Raw genomic sequence first — 22,575 nt, 5'->3', positions numbered from 1 at the left:
AGCTTCTTTCCCTTGGCAAGTCTTTCCTTTAGCAATTCATCCCTTGCACACAAGCAGTCTATTCTGTCATCCGTTTACTAGGGATAATTGCTGGCTACCTCTGCTGTTACCTCGGGTTTTCAGAACCTGGAGTGAAATAGTTAAGTTATCCCTGTTGGGGGAAGTGTTAGGAATAAATCAATCAGAGGCGTCTAGATTCAAGCTTTTCAGTCTCAGTTGTTTATTTGTCCCCTCCTCCCATTCTGATTAGCAGAAACTGGCAGCTAGATATGACCTTGCTTCTGAATACCTGTCTCCAAATTAACCCTTAACTATGCAGTGGTCTATTTAATTAATTCAGGGTGGCTGAATGCATATAATATGGTTGCAATTAGCTTAATCACATTCTGGGCTATATAAACCCTCAAATCCAGGGCAACACGGTAGCTTTTTACTGGAAGCTTCATTTACAAGAGCTGAATGATCCATTTGAGCTCCCAGCGAAGTCTGACTTCCACCTCTGAACTTTTGAACCATCTCTGTAGATGATATAGGGGTTCTCACCCTGCTTGAGGGACTAAAAATGCGTAGAGCAGAGGTGGGCAAACTACGGCCCGTGGGCCACATCCGGCCCTCAGGCCCCTCCTTGCCCAGCTCCTGGCCCAGGAGGCTAGCCTCCAGCCCCTCCCCTGCTGTTTCCCCCTCCCCCGCAGCCTCAGCTCACCGCGCTGCCAGCACAATGCTCTGGGCAGTGGGGCTGCAGAGCCCGGCCTGACCCGGTCTCTGTGCTGTGCAGTGGCGTGGCTGACTCTGGCCGGGCGGTGCTAGCGCCACCAGTGCTCCAGGTAACGCGGTAAGGGGGTGGGGTTGGATAGATGGCAGGGGAGTTCAGGGGAGTGGTCGGGGCGGGGCTGTGGATGGGGGCAGGGCAGTCAGAGGGCAGGGAACGGGGATTGAATGGGGGCGGGGTACCGGGGGACAGTCAGGGGTTGGGGTGGCAGGGGGCAGTCAGGACAGGGAGAAGGGGTGGTTGGATGGGGCAGTCAAGAATGAGAAGAGTGGTTGGCTGGAACAGTGGGGGGCAGTCAGGGGTAGGGGTTACGGGGGTGTGTGGATGGGGCAGGGGTCCCGGGGGGCGCACGTCAGGGGACGGAGTGGGAGGGGGTGTCCTGGGGGGGGGGGGGGCAGAAGTCCAGGGACGGATGGACTGGGCCACACCTGGCTGTTTGAGGAAGCATAGCCGGCCCTCCATACAATTTCCGAAACCCGATGCGGCCCTCAGGCCAAATAGTTTGCCCCCCCCCCCCCCCCCTCGGCGTAGAGAATGCTAGGAAAAACTTCTTGCTGAGTCTGTTCTTCTCGAGGAGAAAATGTTTCTGATCGTGTGGAAAGCTTCAGTCCATATGTACAAGGACCAGGCTCCTTTGCAGTTGCCTCCCCCTCCACGGGCAGTTTGGCTTCCTAAGGAGCAGCGCTGGCATTAATGGCTGCCCCACTGTGCCCCCTTTTCCTTTCTCTCCTCCCCGAGAAAAGATCTTTGCAATCCCCATCAATGCTTTCACTTGGATTCCTGCCGAGCCTAGCGGGCAGCATGAAGAGCCCTTACCAGAGAGAAGGAAAGAGTATACAGTGGAGCTGCTGTCCCATTCCTGGCCTGGCTTCTCTGAGTTTTGTTTCCTTGGCCAGGGAGTGTGGGGCCCATTGCTGGCACCTTTGGGGAATCCTATTGTAACATGGCTGCTGCTGGGATAAATGAAGCCAGAAAATGCTTTGCTGGCCTTGTAGGCTGTGTATGTAGCAAAATACTAGGTGGTCCTGGCCTCTTCTGTAGCAGGGCCTTGGCACTGACTAGCACAGTCTTTCCTCTGTTCCCACCCCAGGTCTGCAGAGGAGATGAAGCACATGGAGGAAGTCTCCAGGCTGTTCCCTGGCAGCGGGGGAGAGCACCAGAAGCTGGGTCCCAAAACCCATGTGGATATAACAGCCACTCGCGAGGAGCATCCCTGGGAGATGGTGATGGACAAGAAACACTTCAAGCTGTGGAGGCGTCCAATAGAAGGGACCCACCTGTATCAGTACAGAGGTAATTCCTCCATCCCCCTTGCCTAACCATGTGTGTTGTCGGTCACGGTATGATGCCTGTTCAGACGCTGCACGGTGTGCCTGGCTCTCAAATGCTGAGCAAAAATTCAGCGTGGCCTGTCCTAAAACCTACTTCCTTCTTCCTCTCCTGACATCCCGCTGCTCCCTCTCCCAGCTTCTCACTGGAATTCTCTATCCTCCTCCATATTGTCCCTCTTTCCGGTCACGGCCTCTCCTCCCCTCTGTAGTGTGATTCCAGCCCTGATAGCAGCTTATGGAAAAGACCTTTCCCATGTGATCCCACTGAACCGAGATACAAACTGGCTTATACCTGTGGTCTCAAGACTCTGTTTCCCTTTATTGCAGTGTTTGGGACATATACAGATGTGACTCCCAGGCAGTTCTTCAATGTGCAGGTGAGTGTTTCTGGGCCCATCTCTCTAATTCCAGGATGCATGATGTGTTGGAAATGAAATACAACTCTCTACCCACAGCACTTAACATACCATCCGCATAGGAGAGCAGAGAAGTGGCAGCCACTGCATGCAGGTCCCAGGGCTTTCTTCTTTGTGATACCCACCGGGGAATGATTTGCTCTGTATTAACAATCCACCTGTAGTGCACTTGGCAGTGGGCCTATTTGGCTTTACAGATGTATACAGCTTCTGCTCACCTCCTGTTAGCTTTATGCCCTGCCTGGCTGGTAATCTCTTTAGGATCTGTCGTTAAGTAAATCCCTCGTATGAACCTCATGCTCCCTCTTCACATTTATTACCTGGTATGTCTCTTCTGGTGAATCAAAAATACTTGGTAAAATAGAGCTGCTTAAACTAGTTGAGACTCTGTTTTCCTTCATGGTAGCCATCCTGGTCCAGCAGAAAGGGCATGGCATTTGAATTCCAGAGACATGGAATTCTGGATAAAAGATACTTTTCCATGTAATGCATAATTAGACTGTGAAACCTGCTGCCATAGGCTGTTGAGGCCAGAAACTCAGCAAGATTCAAAAAAGGATTGGACGTTTTATATGGCTAGCAAGAATATCCAGAGTTGCAATTGTTAATGCTGCCAAACCCGTCCTTAAACCCACACTGCTCTCATATCCCACCTCACTGCTGGCACAACCTAGTATTAGAGAAATAAGGTGAGGGAAGTAATAGCTTTTTTTGGACCAACTTCTGTTGATGAAAGAGACATGCTTTTGAGCTACACAGAGCTCTTTAGGTCTGGGAAAGGTACAAAGTGAAGTTACCCGAGGTTACATTGACTTACAGCTACCACAGTAATTAAACTGCTTTTGCATGTCCACTCTACGCTCCTTGTGTCGGCAGTGCGCATCTTCACCAGGAGCGCTTACACCGATTTAACTATCAGTGTGGGGCATTGTGGAACAGCTTCTGAAAGGCAGCAACAATCGATGCAAGCAACTCCGTGTCTACACTGGCACTGCATCGACTGAGGCCATTTCCACACTTACAAGCGTTCAGCAGCACAGCTGTACCGATGCAGCTGTGTGCTGTAAGGGCGCTCGTGTAGCTGCATTATGCCGATGGGAGAGAGCTCTCCCGTCAACGTAATAAAAGCAGCTCAATGAACGGCAGTAACCATGTCAGCGGGAGAGCATCCAGAGGAGCTGTGAAATTGACAAGACAGCCAACAGCCGATGTGTTCATAACCACATGACCGCAACAGCAAACGGGCTGTTGAAAAATGCTGCAAAATACTGTCAGAAGACCATGGGAATACTGAGACACAAAATAATGCATTATGGGACGTTGAGCCCACACCCATCATGAGCTGCGATCCACTCCACCTTCCCACAAGTCCTAGCTGCAGAAGGTGGCGAGCAGCACAGTGCGAGAGCGCCAAGTATGGACTTGCTCTGCCGACAGAGGGAGTGTAGTGGGAATGTGCAATAGCGATGTTGTTTAAAGCACTTTTTGATCGTAGACATAAGTTTTGTTGACAACACTCTGTAGTGTAGACAAGGCTTTAGATTGACGTAAACTGTTTTACATCGACCTAACTAGTGTAGACCAGGGATTAGTGTCACAGCTAAATACAGGGTGGGACAGATTGTTTAGCATAAGTAGTTAACACAGATTGTAAGAAACAATTCAAAGTGAAGTGGCCTGTTAACACCTCTGCACTCACAGAACAAAAGGGGCCAGGCGGGTGGGGGGGCGGGGTTAGTGGTTTACAGCTTGTTGTAAAAAACCATAAATCCAATATATGTCTTCAGACTGTGATTTTTTTAATGTCTAGTTAAGTTATGAATTTAAGATCCCAAGCTTGTATTTTGAAGGCGTTGTGCAGGTTTTCTTTGAGGACCAGGACTGAGAGGTGAGATATGGAGTGATCATTTTGTGAAAAGTATTTGTCTACAAGTGATGCAGTGGTTTTTGTTTACCATTTTTCTGTGAGAGTGGAATGAGAGTGGGTCACCAAGAAGATTTTCTGTGTGATGGTCTCTCGTAGGCCTCTAAGGTCTGCCTCTAGGGCCTTCTATCCCCGGTCCCCCTCGAAAGCATCTGCTTCCCAAAGCAACATTATAGAGGGGAAAAGCTATAAAGTCCTGTGTCCCTTCTGCAGTAGCCATCCCCGCCACTGTGTGTGTCTTCCCAGCAAGAGTATCTTAGGGGTCATAACTTCCTGTAATACTGCCTGGCTCCCAAAAGCAGTGTTTATTTTTGGTGGGTAGAGCTTGGCTTTTCCACAGTATAAGGAACTGCTCATTTGTCTGCCTTTATAAGGTGGGGAAGAGGGGTACCTCCTCCAGCCATAACCTCGACGATACAAGAAACGTGCTACAGCTTCACCCCATGACACAATTGTCATGTGTTCTTCCCTTGTTCTGTAGCTGGACACTGAGTACAGGAAGAAATGGGATTCACTGGTCATCAAACTGGATGTGGTTGAGAGAGACCTGACCACTGGCTCGGAGGTGGTTCACTGGGTAACTCACTTTCCGGTGAGTGTTCCTTTCTCCTCCCTCCCTCTCTCACCTCCCCCCCCACACCCCCCCTTGCTTTCTTATGGCCTGTCTGGTGTTAGAAGGGACTGATTTGCATGTTTTTGTTCCTTTAGTACCCAATGTATTCACGGGACTACGTTTATGTTCGGCGGTACAACGTGGACCGGGAAAACAATCTGATGGTGCTGGTGTCACGGTATGGATCATTGATGCAATCTAGCTATTCCTGCCACACCTAGCGCCATAGTGTGAGGATGGGGTTGTCCTTAGACTCACTGTCACTCTGACAAAGATCGCATTGGCATTGTTTCTTTTGTAGGCCTTGCTCCTTTGCCATGCTTTTACCTGGGTCAGTAATTTGTTATAGTTGCTGCCAGCCATGCCTATAAATCATTGTTTGTCTGACACTTCCCAGTATAAGACCTTGTTTTCAAATTTGCTGTGCTGGGTATCTGCCTCAGAAACCGTGCTGGTTCAGCTGTTTCTGAGAATGAGGCTTGGGAAAAACGTTTTTTAGTATTAAATTCTGATGACCTGTTCTTTGAAAAGCTCTTGTGCTCCCGCATCTTTGAAGAGGGACTTGAAATTTGGCAGGAAGGGTGGACTTTATATCAGGGATGTGCCTTTTCCGGAGCCTGTGAAAATGTGCCCTAATTTGGCCACGTTGTAACTCTTTGAAAAATCTTAGTTCACACATGCTCAGTAGAGAGAGACTTCTTTTGATTTTTTTGGTAAGCTAAAATCTCTGAAGATTTGATGTGCACTGCGCATGCTCCAGCATCTCTAGCTTGTAGTGCTGACCAGGCTCTGCGTGTGCCATCTCCACAGTATGACTAAGCTGTGCGTGTGCCATCTCCACAGGTAGCCCTGGGCTGAAGGGAGTGAAGCTGGACTTCCCCTGTTATTGGCAGCTTTGTGCCAGGGTAGGGCTGGGCACCAGAATTGAGAGCAAGGAGTGTCTCTCTCCTGAGCTTTCAATGACCCTCATGCCAGCACCCAGGCAGTGTGAAGGAGTAAGCCACATGACGCAAATGTGGTGTGGAGAGGGAAAGAGCTGGACCTGGGGGGTGAGGGAAGTAGGCTGGAGCAAGAAGCTTTGAAGTGGAGGTGGGGAACAGACTGGGACTGGAGGCTGGCACAGGGGTGGGGACTGGGACTGCAGGGAGGAGACTGAATGAGAAGTCCAGGGAGGGGGACTGTGAGCCAGTGGGAATGAGAAATATGTTGGGGGGGTGAGGAGGGACTGGAGGCTGTAGAGCGGGGAGAAGATGGGCCTGGGGAGAGCTGAATAGCTGCGCAAGGGGACTGGGGATAGAGTCTGGAGGAGGTGAGGAGAATCGACCAAGACAAGGAGCCATGGGTAAGGACAGGCCTGGGAGGGGGACAGTGCAGAAAGGTTCAAACTTGGGTGCAGGGCAGGGAATGGGCAGAAGAGTGTTTCCATTAGAGCCTCAGTGCAGCCTTAATTCAGTCTCTTATGCTTTATGCCCTAGCATATAGTCTCTAATTACATGGCTCTGTACCATCCTGCCTTTATACAGCGCTGTTGATGTTTGCTGCATAGACTGTCAAACATGGTCCCTGCCCTGAGGTACGTCCAATCTAGGTTTGATGGCAGACAAGGGCATGGGAGTGAGGGAAGTTTAGATAGTTACAGATCAAGAGGTCACTCTTCGTTTTGCACTGTGTGCATCGTGTTCCACTTCTTCGTTATGTTGGTGTGGGGGAGCTTGTTTGGAGGAAGTGGGCTTTGACGAGATAGTTGAAGAGGAGTGAGAAGGTCCTTCCAGGCTTAGGAGAGAGTGAGTGTGATGCTTGTGGGAGGAGAGCATGAAGGAAGCTGGAACTGACTGAGCACAAGGCCCAAGCATGGTTCTTGGATTCTGCTATGGCTGTGCAAGCCTCCTGCCCAGCAGTCCATGGACGCCTCTGCTCTGCTGGCTGAAGGATGAGCGATGTTCTTGATCCAGTAGTGGAGGAAAGATTGAGAGCTTCACAGGGGAATGTGGCTCCAAAATTGGAAAGGCCGGAGCTTCTCAGGTCCCTTGTCAGAAGACCTTCTGTCATATCTAGCGTGGTGAGGAAGAGCTCAGTGTCTGGATACCACTGGGTTAGGAGAGAATACTGGAGAGGGCTGTCTGGTGTGTTACATATGTAGCGATACCTGGTTCATATATACACAGACACTATTTTAAAATGCCTTATCAATGGCAGGGGAGGCAGGGTGGATAATAGGGCGGGTCAGTTTGCTGTTCTTCCACAGACTGCCTGTGTGAACTTGGGCAAGTCACTTCATGTCCCTGCCTCAGTTTCCCCATTAGTAAAATGGGGATGATATTGCCCTCTTTTGTAAAACGCTGTGAGTTAGGTATTACTATAAATGGCCTGTTGGAGCCTCTCTAAATGACTGCAAAATGTCAAGAGGCTGTCTGAGAATAGCTTGGGTTCTCACCATTGTGGAGAGTCTATATTTTATCATATGTGAGACTAGTACAGGCTGTCAGCATCTGTCAGACCCAGGTCTGAAGCTAACCTCAGGAGAGGTTATAAATACCCTTTCCCATCTTGCATATATTCCAGAGCGGTGGAGCACCCAGGCATCCCAGAAGATCCCGAGTTCGTGCGGGTCCGAACCTATGAATCCCAGATGGTTATCCGACCACACAAGACGTTTGATGAGGTGAGTTCCTGGCCAGTCTGGAAAACCAGGGGAACAGTCGCCTGTTGTTAAGGCCTCCCCAGTGGAACCCGAGTCAGGACAGTAGCTCTTCTGAAAGGTGGTAACTGAATATGCTGTCTAAAGCTCTGTGGTCTGCAGCAGCTGCACCAGGGATACCAGCTCTAAGTATCAAGGGGAAAGCTGTGTGGATTCGCCTAGCCCTAATGACCAGAAACCACTCTGACGGGACCCAGGATTGTGAGGCCCTGCACAATTGCCTGCTTTTAGCATAAGGAAGTCTTGTCTGTGCTCCCTGAAACCACCAGCCTCTGACAGCACAAGTACAGCCTTCTGGACCCCGCAAGCCTTGTGCTGTATGTACAGGTAGCAATAGGCACGCACCAACCCGAGTGCTCCAAGTGTTCCCTGCAGTGTCCAGCCCTTTATCCACTGGACACTCTCTGAATTCCCAAAGCAACAGGACACACCAGCTTGTCAGATTCAACTCAGGGCCACCTCTTAGCTTAACACCGCAGGACTGAGTTATATTTATAGTGAAAACAAGAATAAAGGACAGAGAATCAAGTGATACTGAGTAAAAATTTTGGGGAAATGGTTACATATAAAAATATTCTTTCTGAAGACTAAACTTAATAAGTTACTGTCTTGTCCAAAGAAGCTTTTCACCCAAATTTCTCTCCAGCTTTTTCAGCCAAGCCTAGCAGAGATCTCACTTTCATGAAGCAAATTTGCTGTGCACTTATGCTGGAATCTAGTATCAGAGGGGTAGCCGTGTTCTTCACTTGCATCTGAAGAAGTGAGGTTCTTACCCGCGAAAGCTTATGCTCCCAATACTTCTGTTAGTCTCAAAGGTGCCACAGGACCCTCTGTTGCTTTATGCTGGAATCTGTCACCTAGGAAGTGTCGTCTTTGTCCCCCAAATATAGTAGAACAAACCTGTGATATGCACCTATAGATAGGGTGTGTATTCTCTCTCTCTCTCTTCCTGTTAGTTTCTTTTTGACATTTCTTACAATCCTTCATTAGCATTCAGTTCAGATTGGTGATAGGTGGCTCATTGTGAAACATACAATTCTTAATTTGCATTTAAGCAGACAGGTAAACATCTCTTGTCTGACAGAAAACTTGTTTTTCACCTTTTGTTGGTGACCAGTGCCTAACTATTCTTTGAGAACATATTTTCAGTATATATGGATACTGTGCAAGGAGTTATGTATACATACATTTTACAATTACATTGATGACCAAAGTGACATAGGCTTTTATTACATGATACTCTCTTGGTGAGCTACCATGTACATTCCAGACTCAAAAGATTTCTGTAACCTCCTTGCCAGTTGGCACCAAGAGATTCCTGGGTCACAGCCACAAAGCTATGACTTCCTTGGTGTCACCTTGGTTTTGCTATTGAGCTAAGTACCCAAAGTCAAAGGTGACAGCTTAGCCAAGATTTTCATAGATTCCAAGGCCAGAAGAGACCACTGTGATCATGTCCTCTGACCTGCATAACACGGGCACTTTTTCAAAGTGTTGTGTTCTGTTCTGTTACTTCTGAAAATTACTGTTTTTTTGGGCGCCCAAATTGAGACTCCTCCTAAGTGCTGAGCACACACCCTCTGAAAATCAGGCCCCTTTAAGGAGTCTCACCCAAAATCACTAGTCACTCTTGGAAATCTTGGCCCTTGTGCTTCAACCACTTGGGAGAAGCTTTTATGTGGTCTTAGCAGAATACACAGCAGCCTAGATCTGCCCCTTAGACTCTTGGCTGGTCAACCTGTGTAGCAGCTAGCTGATTGGAACCAAGATTTGAGAGTAATTCCCTCCCATTTGTATTGTATGCTCTTATTTCTGAACCCAATATCTCTAATTTTATTGCTGTTATGTGTTGTTCTAAAGGCTTCTTATCTGCTGCCTCTCTCAGATCCTCCTGCTCAGGGTTTTGTAGCGTGGTCAGGGTAAATGACACGTTTAACACTTCACAAACTAACCCTCAGCTCTCCCGGGAAGGAGCTGACTAAATATGCTGTCATCCTATAGGTTCATATGGGAAAATTAAGCAACTCAAAACACTTGAAGCTGGGGTTAAATCTGATGATTTTCATACTCTGAGCCCTTGCTTCCTCCATGTTGTGTCTGTTTTTGTGGATCACCATCAAAGCCCTGCATGTCAGCGTTCTCTTGCCCCAATTGAAGAGAGACTGGATGAGGAAAATGGTTCAGTCTTAAAACATATAATGCCAATAGTATCTGCAGAGACTCTAGTCAGGATTCTGATGCATTTGCTTTCAATCCTCATGCTTCCTGGTTATAAGTGGTAGCCAGGAAGAAAGTTCCCTGTGTGGTATAGTGTTGTGCAACTAAAACACCTTCCTGTGAGTCATTCAGCACAAGAGGCTGGCTGAGATGGGGGCTTTATCTGCCCCGTTTAGGTAGTGGCTTTGTAAGATCAGCCCTGGTTGCTGAGAGGTTCCTGTGACAGGTCAGGTATCACTAAACTTATTCCTCTTGCAGAACGGCTTTGATTACCTGCTGACGTACAGCGACAATCCACAGACAGTGTTCCCGCGCTACTGTGTCAGCTGGATGGTCTCTAGTGGTGAGTTGCTGGCTCTAATCCTTCGCTATGATCTAGGGATGTAAAATAGTAACCGGTTAACCAGTAAGCATTAGTCTTACCAGTTAACCCAGCCTAACCGTTAACCCCCAGCCCTTGGCGGGCCGGTGCAGCTGCGGGCCCACCGCGCCAGCCAGAACGGCCCCAGCCCCGCACGCCCCTCTCCATTTAATCGGTTAACCAGTTAGCTTTTTAAACGATACTTACATCCCTACTCTGGTTTGGGAGTCTGGCTCCTTTGAGCAGCATGAGTCCTCCGGCCTCCTTGTTTCTGGAATGAAAGCAGTGGGAGGGTGTTGTGGAGAACCTTGCCTGTGTTGGTCAGATGGACCTCCTCTTTTGGGGGATTACAGACAGACTTCAGTAAACACAAACTAGAGATCTGGCATGGGGAATCGGGAATGCGTGGTGAAGAGCCTCAGACTTTTCTGTTGGTTTTTCTATCCCTGGGGGGAGGGGAGGTGCACTATGCAGGGGCCTCAATTTGAAGAGCCTGAGAAAGATAACTGTATAGGAGAGCTGCCCAGCGGTGCAGAGTCTCACTGATTTCCCTTGACCAGCAATCAAGGGGAAATGGGACTTGGGACGCTCGTCTGTGACTTCTTGTCTGTCTGACACTTGAGGGGATTTACCTACTTTCCCATCGTGGCCTTTGTACCTCCAATCCTTGCACTCTGGAATGGCGTTCCTTCCCCCTCGCACCAGGTGATCTGCACACCCCAGGGGCAGTTAAAGGCACACTGCCAAGGTTGAGACCCACAGACTGGAACTTGCCATTAAAAAAATCACTACTTGTAAGATCAGGAAGAAGCTGAACAAACTCTCATCCCCTCTGAAACGCCTCCCAGGGTGACCCTCAGAGCATTCGAATGGGCTTGGCTCACTGGCCACTGCAGATGCACATGGTGTGTTTGTTTCCCCTCGAGAGTGGGTGAAAACATAGAAGTTGCCTGCTCCTGGGATTGGAGTGGAAGGGCTGTGCAACAGGTGACTTATCCCCGAACGCTCTGCTCTGCTCAGAACCTCTGAGACGCAATCCATCCGTTCAGTAGCTTAATCAACCCACTGCCAATTAAGTCTTTAGTTTCCCACCCCCAGACTCTATCCACATAGGCCCAAAAGCCTGTGTAAAATGGATGCTCTAAAGCTTGGGCTCTTTCAGACCAACAGCATGAGGGAGTGCTAGAGACAAGGACCTTAGTTGAAAACACCTTGCCACCAGCTGGGTCCTGCTTACACCAGGGTCTATTAGGGCTGGTCTACACTATGCGGGGATCGATCCAAGATACGCAACTTCAGCTACGCTATTCGCGTAATTGGATCGAATTACCTGGGGTCCACACGGTGTGGGATCGACGGCTGCGGCTCCCCCGTTGACTGCGCTACCGCCACTTGCTCTGGTGGAGTTCCGGAGTCGACGGTGAGCACATTCGGGGATCGATTGCTACCCGCCCATACGGCGGGTAGTGAAGACGTACCCTCAGTTTGAGAACCTCTGCTGATGTCATCTGCAGACCATGGCAGCGCATCTTCTCAGCAGCATGGGCTACAGTAAGCAGAGCAGGTCTGGCATCCACTCCCTATGGTGGCTTCCCATCAAATAGCAAGTCAAAATCAAGCTCTCAGTTCTTGCTTTCAAGCTGCTCAGTGGTCTGGGTCCAGCATATCTAACTGAGGCTAAACCCCTGGCAGGGCAGACACTGGTCAGCAGCTTTGCATCTTGGGCACGATGGAAAACTCTTCCATGGGGTGAAGCTCTTTTGTAGAGAAGACAGAGCTTTCTCAGGGGATGGTCTGCAGCTGTGGAACGAAATCTCTCACCAGCTTAAACCTCCTCCTCCTTCCCCTCCAAGTGCCAGGTGCACTCCTCTGATCTGTACCATGGGCACACAGCTCTCCGGGAGAGAGAATGAGCCCCACATGATGCCTGTTAGTCACTTTACAATGTGCATGACTGAAAGCACTAGGATACTACAGTTATGGGGATGAGATAAGAACCTGTGTAGAAAGACTTTAAACCATTACAATTGCAAAGTCAAGCGCTCAAGTAGGGAAATGCAGAATTAAGGTTGTCCAGGAGCCCTTAATTTGGCTCCCTTGGCATCTGCACTATAATAAAATGAGATAATGTAATTAAATACTGTTTCCCCACAGTACCCATCTCCTTCAGTTCAATGTTTCTCTTGATCCCCCTCATTCAATATATGCCCTCAGGCTTTGCTTACCACACACCATCCAAAACCTGCACTGGATGGACCCAGGACTTGGAATTTCCTCCTGGCTGTTTCTATGGTGCTCTTACTGTAGCATTTGAGTGTTTCACAAATGTTAATGAATGTGCCTTCACCACCCCCTCGTGCGAGTAGGTGATGCTGGTATGCCCATTTTTGCAGCTGCAGCACAGAAGAAGACCAAAATTGCCAAGTGTTCACAAATTTTGGGTGCCCAGCTTGTAATACCTAAGGTCTGGGTGGTTTTTGTTTTGTTTTCCCCCCCAGAAATACTTAGCATTTTTATAGCCCTCTGTCTGATCAAAGAACAACTCTGCTCCACTTCCATTGCAGTTCTGCACATTTGGACCTACGTGTCTCCTAGCACCCAGAAAAGGAGGTGTAAATACACACCACCTGACTTTTGTGACATATGAGGCAGAGGTCCTACAGACAGCCTCTGTCGCTACACAACCCTGATTCGTTCCCAGAGCACAAGGTCTGGGTGCTCTGGGAAAAAATAGTTTTTGGTTACATGATCACATACTATCCTAATACAGACACACAAGGGGGCAAATGAAGGTTTAGAAAAGCTATTTAGAAAAGCTGGATGAGCACAAATCCATGGGGCCGGATGCACTGCGTCCGAGGGTGCTAAAGGAGTTGGTGGATGTGATTGCAGAGCCATTGGCCATTATCTTTGAAAACTCATGGTGATCGGGGGAGGTCCTGGATGACTGGAAAAAGGCTAATGTAGTGCCCATCTTTTAAAAAAAAAAAAAAAAAAGGAAGGAGGAGGATCCAGTCAGCCTCACCTCAGTCCCTAGAAAAATCATGGAGCAGGTCCTCAAGGAATCAATTCTGAAGCACTTAGAGGAGAGGAAAGTGATCAGGAACAGTCAGCATGGTTTCACCAAGGGCAAGTCATGCCTGACCAACCTGATTGCCTTCTATGAGGAGATAACTGGCTCTGTGGATGAGGGGAAAGCAGTGAACGTGTTATTCCTTGACTTTAGCAAAGTTTTTGATACGGTCTCCCACAGTATTCTTGCCGGCAAGTTAAAGAAGTATGCGCTGGATGAATGGACTATAAGGTGGATAGAAAGCTGGCTAGATCGTCAGGCTCAACGGGTAGTGATCAATGGCTCCATGTCTAGTTGGCAGCCAGTATCAAGCGGAGTGCCCCAACAGTTGGTCCTGGGGCTGGTTTTGTTCAATATCTTCATTAATGATCTGGAGGATGGCGTGCACTGCAGCCTCAGGAAGTTTGCAAATGACACTAAACTGGGAGGAGTGGTAGATACGCTGGAGGGTAGGGATAGGATACAGAGGAACCTAGACAAATTAAAGGATTGGGCCAAAAGAAATCTGATGAGGTTCAACGAGGACAAGTGCAGAGTCCTGCACTTAGGACGGAAGAATCCCATGCACTGCTACAGACTAGGGACCGAATGGCTAGGCAGCAGTTCTGCAGAAAAGGACCTAGGGGTTACAGTGGACGAGAAGCTGGATATGAGTCAACAGTGTGCCCTTGTTGCCAAGAAGGCTAACGGCATTTTGGGTTCTATAAGTAGGGGCATTGCCAGCAGATCGAGGGACGTGATCATTCTCCTCTATTTGGCATTGGTGAGGCCTCATCTGGAGTAGTGTGTCCAGTTTTGGGCCCCCCACTACAAGAAGGATGTGGAAAAATTGGAGAGAGTCCAGCAGAGGGCAACAAAAATGATTAAAGGGGCTGGGGCACATGCCTTATGAGGAGAAGCTGAGGGAACTGGGATTGTTTAGTCTGCAGAAGAGAAGAATGAGGGGGGACTTGATAGCTGCTTTCAACTACCTGAAAGGGGGTTCCAAAGAGGATGGATCTAGACTGTTCTCAGTGGTACATAAGAATGGCCGTACTGGGTCAGATCAAAGGTCCATCTAGCCCAGTATCCTGTCTACTGACAGTGGCCAATGCCAGGTGCCCCAGAGGGAGTGAACCCAACAGGCAATGATCAAGTGATCTCTCTCCTGCCATCCATCTCCACCCTCTGACAAACAGAGGCTAGGGACACCCTTCCTTACCCGTCCTGGCTAATATCCATTAACGGAATTAACCTCCATTAATTTATCCAGTTCTCTTTTAAACGCTGTTATAGTCCTAGCCTTCATAATCTCCTCAGGCTAGGAGTTCCACAAGTTGACTGTGCGCTGTGTGAAGAACTTCCCTTTATTTTAAACCTGCTGCCCATTAATTTCATTTGGTGGTCCCTAGTTCTTGTATTATGGGAACAAGTAAATAACTTTCCTTATTTACTTTCTCTAAATCACTCATGATTTTATATACCTCGATCATATCCCCCCCCTTAGTCTCCTCTTTTCCAAGCTGAAAAGTCCTAGCCTCTTTAACCTGTCCTCATATGGGACCCGTTCCAAACCCCTAATCATTTTAGTTGCCCTTCTCTGAACCTTTTCTTATGCCAGTATATCTTTTTTTGAGATGAGGAGACCACATCCGTATGCAGTATTCAAATGTGGGCGTACAATGGATTTATACAAGGGCAATAAGATACTCTCGGTCTTATTTTCTATCCCCTTTTTAATGATTCCTAACATCCTGTTTGCTTTTTTGACTGCCACTGCACACTGCGTGGACGTCTTCAGAGAACTATCCACGATGATTCCAAGATCTTTTTCCTGATTCGTTGTAGCTAAATTAGCCCCCATCATATTGTATGTTTAGTTGGGATTTATTTCTTTCAATGTGCATTACTTTACATTTATCCACATTAAATTTCATTTGCCATTTTGTTGCCCAATCACTTAGTTTTTTGAGATCTTTTTGAAGTTCAACAGTCTGCTTTGGTCTTAACTATCTTGAGCAGTTTAGTATCATCTGCAAACTTTGCCACCTCACTGTTTACCCCTTTCTCCAGATCATTTATGAATAAGTTGAATAGGATTGGTCCTAGGACTGACCCTTGGGGGACACCACTTGTTACCCCTCTCCATTCTGAGAATTTACCATTTATTCCTACCCTTTGTTCCCTGTCTTTTAACCAGTTCTCAGTCCATGAAAGGACCTTCCCTCTTATCCCATGACAACTTAATTTACGTAAGAGCCTTTGGTGAGGGACCTTGTCAAAGGCTTTCTGGAAATCTAAGTACACTGTCTACTGGATCCCCCTTGTCCACATGTTTGTTGACCCCTTCAAAGAACTTCAATAGATTAGTAAGACACGATTTCCCTTTACAGAAATCATGTTGACTTTTGCCCAACAATTTATGTTCTTCTATGCGTCTGACAATTTTATTCTTTACCATTGTTTCAACTAATTTGCCCGGTACTGACGTTGGACTTACCGGTCTGTAATAGCTGGGATCACCTCTAGAGCCTTTTTTAAATATTGGCGTTACATTAGCTATCTTCCAGTCATTGGGTGCAGAAGCAGATTTAAAGGACAGGTTACAAACCCTAGTTAATAGTTCCGCAACTTCACATTTGAGTTCTTTCAGAACTCTTGGGTGAATGTCATATGGTCCCGGTGACTTGTTACTGTTAAATTTATCAATTAATTCCAAAATCTCCTCTAGTGACACCTCAGTCTGTGACAATTCCTCCAATTTGTCACCTACAAAAGCCGGCTCAGGTTTGGGAATCTCCCTAACATCCTCAGCCATGAAGACTGAAGCAAAGAATCCATTTAGTTTCTCCGCAATGACTTTATCGTCTTTAAGCACTCTCTTTTGTATCTCGATCGTCCAGGGGCCCCACTGGTTGTTTAGCAGGCTTCCTGCTTCTGATGTACTTTAAAAAAACATTTTATTACCTTTTGAGTTTTTGGCTAGCCATTCTTCAAACTCCTCTTTGGCTTTTCTTATTACATTTTTACACTTAATTAGGCAGTGTTTATGTTCCTTTCTATTTACCTCACTAGGATTTGACTTCCACTTTTTAAAAGATGCCTTTTTATCTCACTGCTTTTTACATGGTGGTTAAGCCACTGTGGCTCTCTTTTAGTTTTTACTGTGTTTTTTTTTTTTTTTTAGTTTGGGGTATACATTTAAGTTGGTCCTCTATTATGGTGTCTTTGAAAAGCATCCATGTAGCTTGCAGGGATTTCACTTTAGTCACTGTACATTTTAATTTCTGTTTCACTAACCCCCTCATTTTTGCATAGTTCCCCTTTTTGAAATTAAATGCCACAGTGTTGGGCTGTTGAGGTGTTCTTCCCACCACAGGGATGTTAAACGTTATTGTATTATAGTCATTATTTCCAAGCGGTCCGGTTATAGTTACCTCTTGGACCAGCTCCTGCGCTCCACTCAGGACTAAATCGAGAGTTGCCTCTCCCTTGTGGGTTCCCGTACCAGCTGCTCCAAGAAGCAGTCATTTCAAGTATCGAGAAATTTTGTCTCTGCATTTCATCCTGAGGTGACATGTTCCCAGGCAATATGGAGATAATTGAAATCACCCACTATTATTGAGTTCTTAATTTTGATAGCCTCTCTAATTTCCCTTAGCATTTCATAGTTACTATCACTGTCCTGGTCAGGTGGTCGATAATAGATCCCTAATGTTATATTCTTATTAGAGCATGAAATTACTATCCATAGAGGTACAGAACAAGGAGTAATGGTTTCAAGTTGTAGTGCGGGAGGTTTAGGTTGGATATTAGGAAAAACTTTTTCACTAGGAGGCTGGTGAAGCACTGGAATGGGTTACCTAGGGTGATGGAATCTCCTTCCTTAGAGGTTTTTAAGGTCAGGCTTGACAAAGCCCTGGCTGGGATGATTTTAGCTGGGGATTGGTCCTGCTTTGAGCAGGGGGTTGAACTAGATGACCTCCTGAGGTCCCTTCCAACCCTGGTATTCTATGATTCTAAGGTTGCTTTAATTCTGTCATTTCCTAACTGTTGAGTGCTTGACTTTGCATCTTTAACATTCTTTCAGTGTAGCTTTTTTGGGAAGTAACTTCCAAATTAAAAAAAAAAAAAAAAAAAAAAGGTTGAAGAAACAACTTCTCTCACTGTAGAATCAGACTGACCTGCCCATGGGCCATCAGCAGGATTCAGCCCTTTGCAAACCCAGCCTTCTCCCACTTGAGCTGGCAGAGGGGAATAATACAATTACTACCTCTTACTCCACGTGGACCTGTGCTAAAGGGGGATGGCACTTTGCCAGTGGTTTCACAGAAATTTGTTGACAGCAGAGGAGTCTGGAGCCTGAGAACTCCATGGTTTGATACCAGGTTTTGGGGTCGTGTACTCTCGTGGCTATAGACCATTCTGTTCCTGTACTCCAGCCTGCTTGTTACCTCTCTGCTCCTTCCCACCCTCTGGTTCCCATAACCCTACCACCATTTTCTCACTCGTCTATTTCCTGGGTACCAGAAGAGGGAGCCCTCAGCAAAGGAGAGACAGGCTCCCTGCTCTAGGTTCCAGTGGCATAGCAACAGTCAGGAGGAGCAATTGCATGGGGATGACACATAGGGGTTGTGAGGATGGAGCATGTTCAGTGCAGATGGAATCTAGGGTGATTTAGTGAACTTCTCAAGTCTCTAAAGTGCAAACTGAGACTTCTTCAGATGCTTGCAATTTGGCCAAATTTGGATTAATTTTTCACAGGGACAGCACAAGTCACATCCTTAACACCACAGCATCTCCAGCCAAATGTCAAGACCCTGCAGCAAAGCATGGGGGTGGCAGAGCTCCTCCATGAAATGTTTGGAAGACTGTTTTAACTAACTTCCTCCTCCGAAATGACTGAACAGTTTAGCTGAAACTTCCCAGACAAATTCAGCCGGAGGCAGACACCTGTCATGAGAAATTTCAACCCAAAGTGTTAATGTTTGGCAGATATATACGCAACTGAAAAGAAGGTCTTGTAATGGAAAGTGTTGGGCAACCTTACTCTAGCTTCACATAGAACAGAATAGGAAGTGTACTGCCCCATCGAGTCCTCCTTGATTTGATGGCATCTCTGCGTACACCTTCTTGTGAGTGTTCTTGTGTGTGCTTTCCCTCGCCGCCCCGTTGGCCCTGCTGTAGAGGAGGAAACTCGGCAAGTCCCCTCACCTCGCTGTCCCTCGATCAGTGTGTCAGTGATCGAGTTGGGAGTTCCTGGCTCCCACACTTATTCCTGCCTCTTAATTAGTCAGGGGGCATTGAGGTGCTTAGGTTTTGTAGGGATGGATGCTCACTTTGTGTGCTACACATTGGATAGATTATTTTGTCAGCTGTTTGTGTTGAGGTCTGAGCCTGTTTCTGGAGCAGTCCAGATGTCCCCTCCCTGCACTTCCTTGGTACTCACTGTCACTGCCTTTCCTGCCAGGCATGCCAGACTTCCTGGAAAAACTGCACACAGCGGCTCTGAAAGCGAAGCGGATGGAGATCGAAGTGCGGGACTACATCTCTGCCAAACCCATTGAGAACAGCAGCAGCGGCGAGGGGAAGACGAGCATGCCTGGTGCAGAGCACAAGAGTGAAGACACCCACAGCCCTGCGCAGCTCGAGTACGCCTAAGGGCTGGCTGTGCCTCCTGCGTCAGCACTCTAGCCTCTGCTCCTGGATCCACGGAGCAGGGCCGATGGGGCGCTGTGACGTTGGTTTAGCCACTGGACCTTAGTTCAGCTGTTCTCCTTTTGACTCCAAACCCCTCCTCGCTTCTGTCTTCTGCTGCATGTGGGGAGAGGGGTCTCTCCCCTGTGTGAGCCTTGTTCCGAGCGAGGCCTGGCCATTGAAACACAACGTTGTGTAATATCCTCTCGTGCTGGTGGTTTGTTCCTGGTGAGGGGATGCCCTAGAAAAACACCTGGTCTCTGTCACAGTATGGACAACATCTCTCCCGCCTTCCCCCCTCCCCTTTGAGCTAGTGTTGGGCACAGATGCCACTGGCTCCTGAAGCTCCAGGGCAGTTCAGCTCTGCAGTGTCAGGGGCGGTGTGTAGAGAACCTTAGCCGCAGGGTTGGTGTGCTGGTCTGCAGCCAGCCCCAAACGGGTCATGCGGGTGGGGGTAGGAGGGTGGGATCTGTGTTCAGGGACACTAAGTGTGTACTGCAGTGTGCCTCTGCAACGTGAGGGGAATGTTCCTCTGCTGGCCAAGTGCCTTTCACCTGGAGCTGCCCTGGCCTCAGCTGGAAGTGGAGAGCTGTGCCTGGCAGGGCTGTGGCTGTGCTCAGTGTTGCCCACTGGAACAGAATGATGCCGCCTGGGAAACCAGCACCGCTGCACCTGTCACCATATTTTTGCCTGTGTTTTCCTGGTGGGAAGAATGAAGGACTCTTGGCTGCATTACTACCTGTGGCTCTGGGGGCTGGTGTGGGAGAGGGACTTGGTATCACTTGGGCAGGGAGCATGGATTAGGAGGCCTGGTTCAGCTGCCTTCTTACCTCAGGGGCTTTTTATTTTGATTTTTCCCTGGGAGGGCACAGCTCCTGCTGCCATGAGTGCCCGTGCCACCATAACGAACAGGGGAACAGAAAACCGCCAGCAGCTGCCTCCTGTGCTGAGTTAGCCACACCTGTCTGGTTGGATTAGAGACACGCCTGCAGTCATGGCCCCTACCCAGCTTCCCTTGTGGTGGGAGAGGGGAAGCTGTCAGGATGCAGCCAGGGTGAGGGTCACTGGCAGCACTTGCTTTGCTAGGGAAGGGTCTGGAGCAATCTAGGAAAATGGTTAAACCTTAATAATAAATGAATAAGCTCTTGTAGTAATGACCAAACTGCATATTGGGTCAGGCTAATTGCATGTGTTCACCCCAGAGGTTCCCGTTCTGCAGTGTAGTCCTGGTTTGGATCTAGAGGAGAGACCAAGAGCACTTCCTGTCCTGTGTATTTCCTGTTACCCAGAGTGTACGTGCCAGTGTGTTTCAGCCTGGTTCTCCTTGTGATAAGCAGAGTTTGGAAGAGGGGCTTCTCTCCGTGTCCAGTCCCCATCCTGGGGGGAGGGGCACACAGTCCAAATGCTCTTCCAGGGGCCTGAAGCTTCATGTTTTAACAGCCCTAACTGCACCATCACAGGGAAGGACTCTCTGAATTCTCCTGTGCTGTAGGGAGCTGCTGCTTATGGCACTTGCCTAGTGGGGCTCCCCTCTCAGTGCAGGAGTTGGGGGGCTAGGGCCAGAGCTTTCTGCCACTGCCCTTTCGGGATATACCTGGTTCCAGAGGAAACAGAATTCAGTGCTGATACCTCCCAGTGGTCAGGTACCCCCACCCCATTCCCTGATAACATGCAGTTTGAAGTCCCCTGTAGGACAGACAGCATGAGCCAGGTGGGCTCCCACGAACAGATCCTGCTGTGGTGCCAGAAAGCAACTCTTCCCACCTTCCCTTTCCTTCAAGGGCCTGGCTACGGCGTGGTACAGTGAGTGAGTGGGAGGGGGCTCAACCCTCAGCTGAGTGCAATCGAGGGGTGCTGTGTGTTGGAGGCCTCCTGGCTCCTCAGTTCCTGTTTGTGGCCATTGAGGTCCATTAACATAGTCACTCTGGATTTGTTACAGCTTCACTCAAACCTGGCATTTCTATGAAAACGGATGTGTGAATAAACTTACACTGGGGCAAACCCCCATGGAGTTGCAGTGTCCTTGGGCTGAGAGAGGGAATGTGGAGCTGGTGATGGGGTTGGCAGAGCAGAGCTCTCACCATGCCTCTGAGAGCAGCTGGAAGGAGTCAGTCACCTCTGGCTCTGGCCAGTTGTTTATCAAAGGTATGCAGGGCCCAGCTGAGGGCGGGGAATGTGTCCTCCAAGGCAGGGCACGTGAGCATAGGGAGCAACAGCAATTGGTGCACTGCGAAGCACCCCGCTTGCCAGGAGTTCTAGATACAGCCTCGTACATGGATGGCACATGTTCTTGCATGCCAGGTGGATGATGTCAGTTCAGGGCAACTGCACTTGTATTCCCTCTCCATGATCTGGAAGGGTATCCACTCTAGGGTCCCAGCTCCCCAGCTGTCCCCTCCTGGGCAGAGACCTGCCTATCTCTCCCTTCTGAGTGGGGTTTTTCCAGCCAGCATAGTTCCCTGCCTACACTGCATTCCACAGAAAGCAAGATAGCCTCAGCAGAGGCTGTAAACCACAAAATTGCCACAGACAAGTTACCACAGGGCTGTCTCTAAGCAAGTAGACTTAAGGTAAAAACATTACCAAGAAAACATGAAAAACAATAAAGAACCTATACACATGCTAATAAGCTTACTGGAGATTTCTCCTCCCCCCCCCCCCCCCCCATCTGCACAAAGGCTCTGGTCGGTGTCTATCTTTCCAACTCTTCTACAAGGGTTGGGCCCCCTTGGGCAGAATGTCCTGCCCTTTTGTTGGATCAGAAAGAAGGCCTTGAGTCAGTTTAAACACAGGCTATTTATTCAAAAAATAAATCCAGGTTGAATCCTAGGACTGTAAGGGATCTCGAGAGGTCATCTAGTTCAGTCCCTTACACTCATAGCAGGACTAAGTATTCCTGACTGGTATTTGTCTGGCCAGCTCTTAAAAATCTCCAATGAGGGAGATTCCACAGCCTCCCTGGGCAATTTATTCCAGTGCTTGACCGAAAGCAGGCTCAGCAAAATGTGGTGGGTGGGACATGTGGCCCGACTCAGTGACAACAGATGGACTGCAGCTATAGCTTGAGTGGTATCCGTGAGAACTGAAACGGCCACATGGTTGGCCTCCAAAGAGGTGGGATGATTTCTTAGCAAGGAGAGATGGACAAGCATGGCGAAGGATGGCCAGAGCCAGAGAAGATTGGAAGATGTGTTGTGATCGGCTCAGTGTTAATTGATGAAGGACTGACAGTCTACGCTTAACCACCCTGACAGGAAGGTTTTCTTAGTGTCCAACCTAAACCTCCCTTGCTGCAATTTAAACCCATTGCTTCTTGTCCTATCCTCAGAGGTTAAGAAAAACAATTTTTCTTCCTCCTCCTTGTAACAACCTTTTACATACTTGAAAACTGTTCTCCTGTCCCCTCTGTCTTCTCTTTTCCAGACTAAACAAACCCAGTATTTTCAATCTTCCCTCAAAGGTCATGTTTTCTAGACCTTTAATCATTTATTTATTTA

At 48.3% G+C, this 22,575-nt stretch overlaps 1 protein-coding gene across 2 annotated transcripts in view; it reads left to right on the top strand.

Moving 5' to 3' along the window:
• STARD7 (StAR related lipid transfer domain containing 7) overlaps positions 1–21,085 on the top strand; it is a 33,762-nt gene extending 12,677 nt beyond the window's left edge. For both annotated transcript variants that reach the window (XM_054017715.1, XM_054017714.1), the window contains 7 exons: positions 1,860–2,062; positions 2,428–2,477; positions 4,922–5,032; positions 5,149–5,231; positions 7,616–7,715; positions 10,227–10,311; positions 18,852–21,085. In XM_054017715.1, coding sequence (XP_053873690.1) covers positions 1,860–2,062; positions 2,428–2,477; positions 4,922–5,032; positions 5,149–5,231; positions 7,616–7,715; positions 10,227–10,311; positions 18,852–19,042 — 823 coding nt within the window. In that variant the 3' untranslated portion in view covers positions 19,043–21,085. The remainder of the gene's footprint in view (positions 1–1,859; positions 2,063–2,427; positions 2,478–4,921; positions 5,033–5,148; positions 5,232–7,615; positions 7,716–10,226; positions 10,312–18,851) is intronic.
• Positions 21,086–22,575: the final 1,490 nt, after the last annotated feature.

This window comes from Malaclemys terrapin, chromosome 2 (assembly GCF_027887155.1).
Source record: "Malaclemys terrapin pileata isolate rMalTer1 chromosome 2, rMalTer1.hap1, whole genome shotgun sequence".
Taxonomy (NCBI): Eukaryota; Metazoa; Chordata; order Testudines; family Emydidae; genus Malaclemys; species Malaclemys terrapin.
The sequence above is the reverse complement of the archived record's forward strand: the minus strand, read 5'-3'. Positions and strand labels throughout refer to the sequence as shown.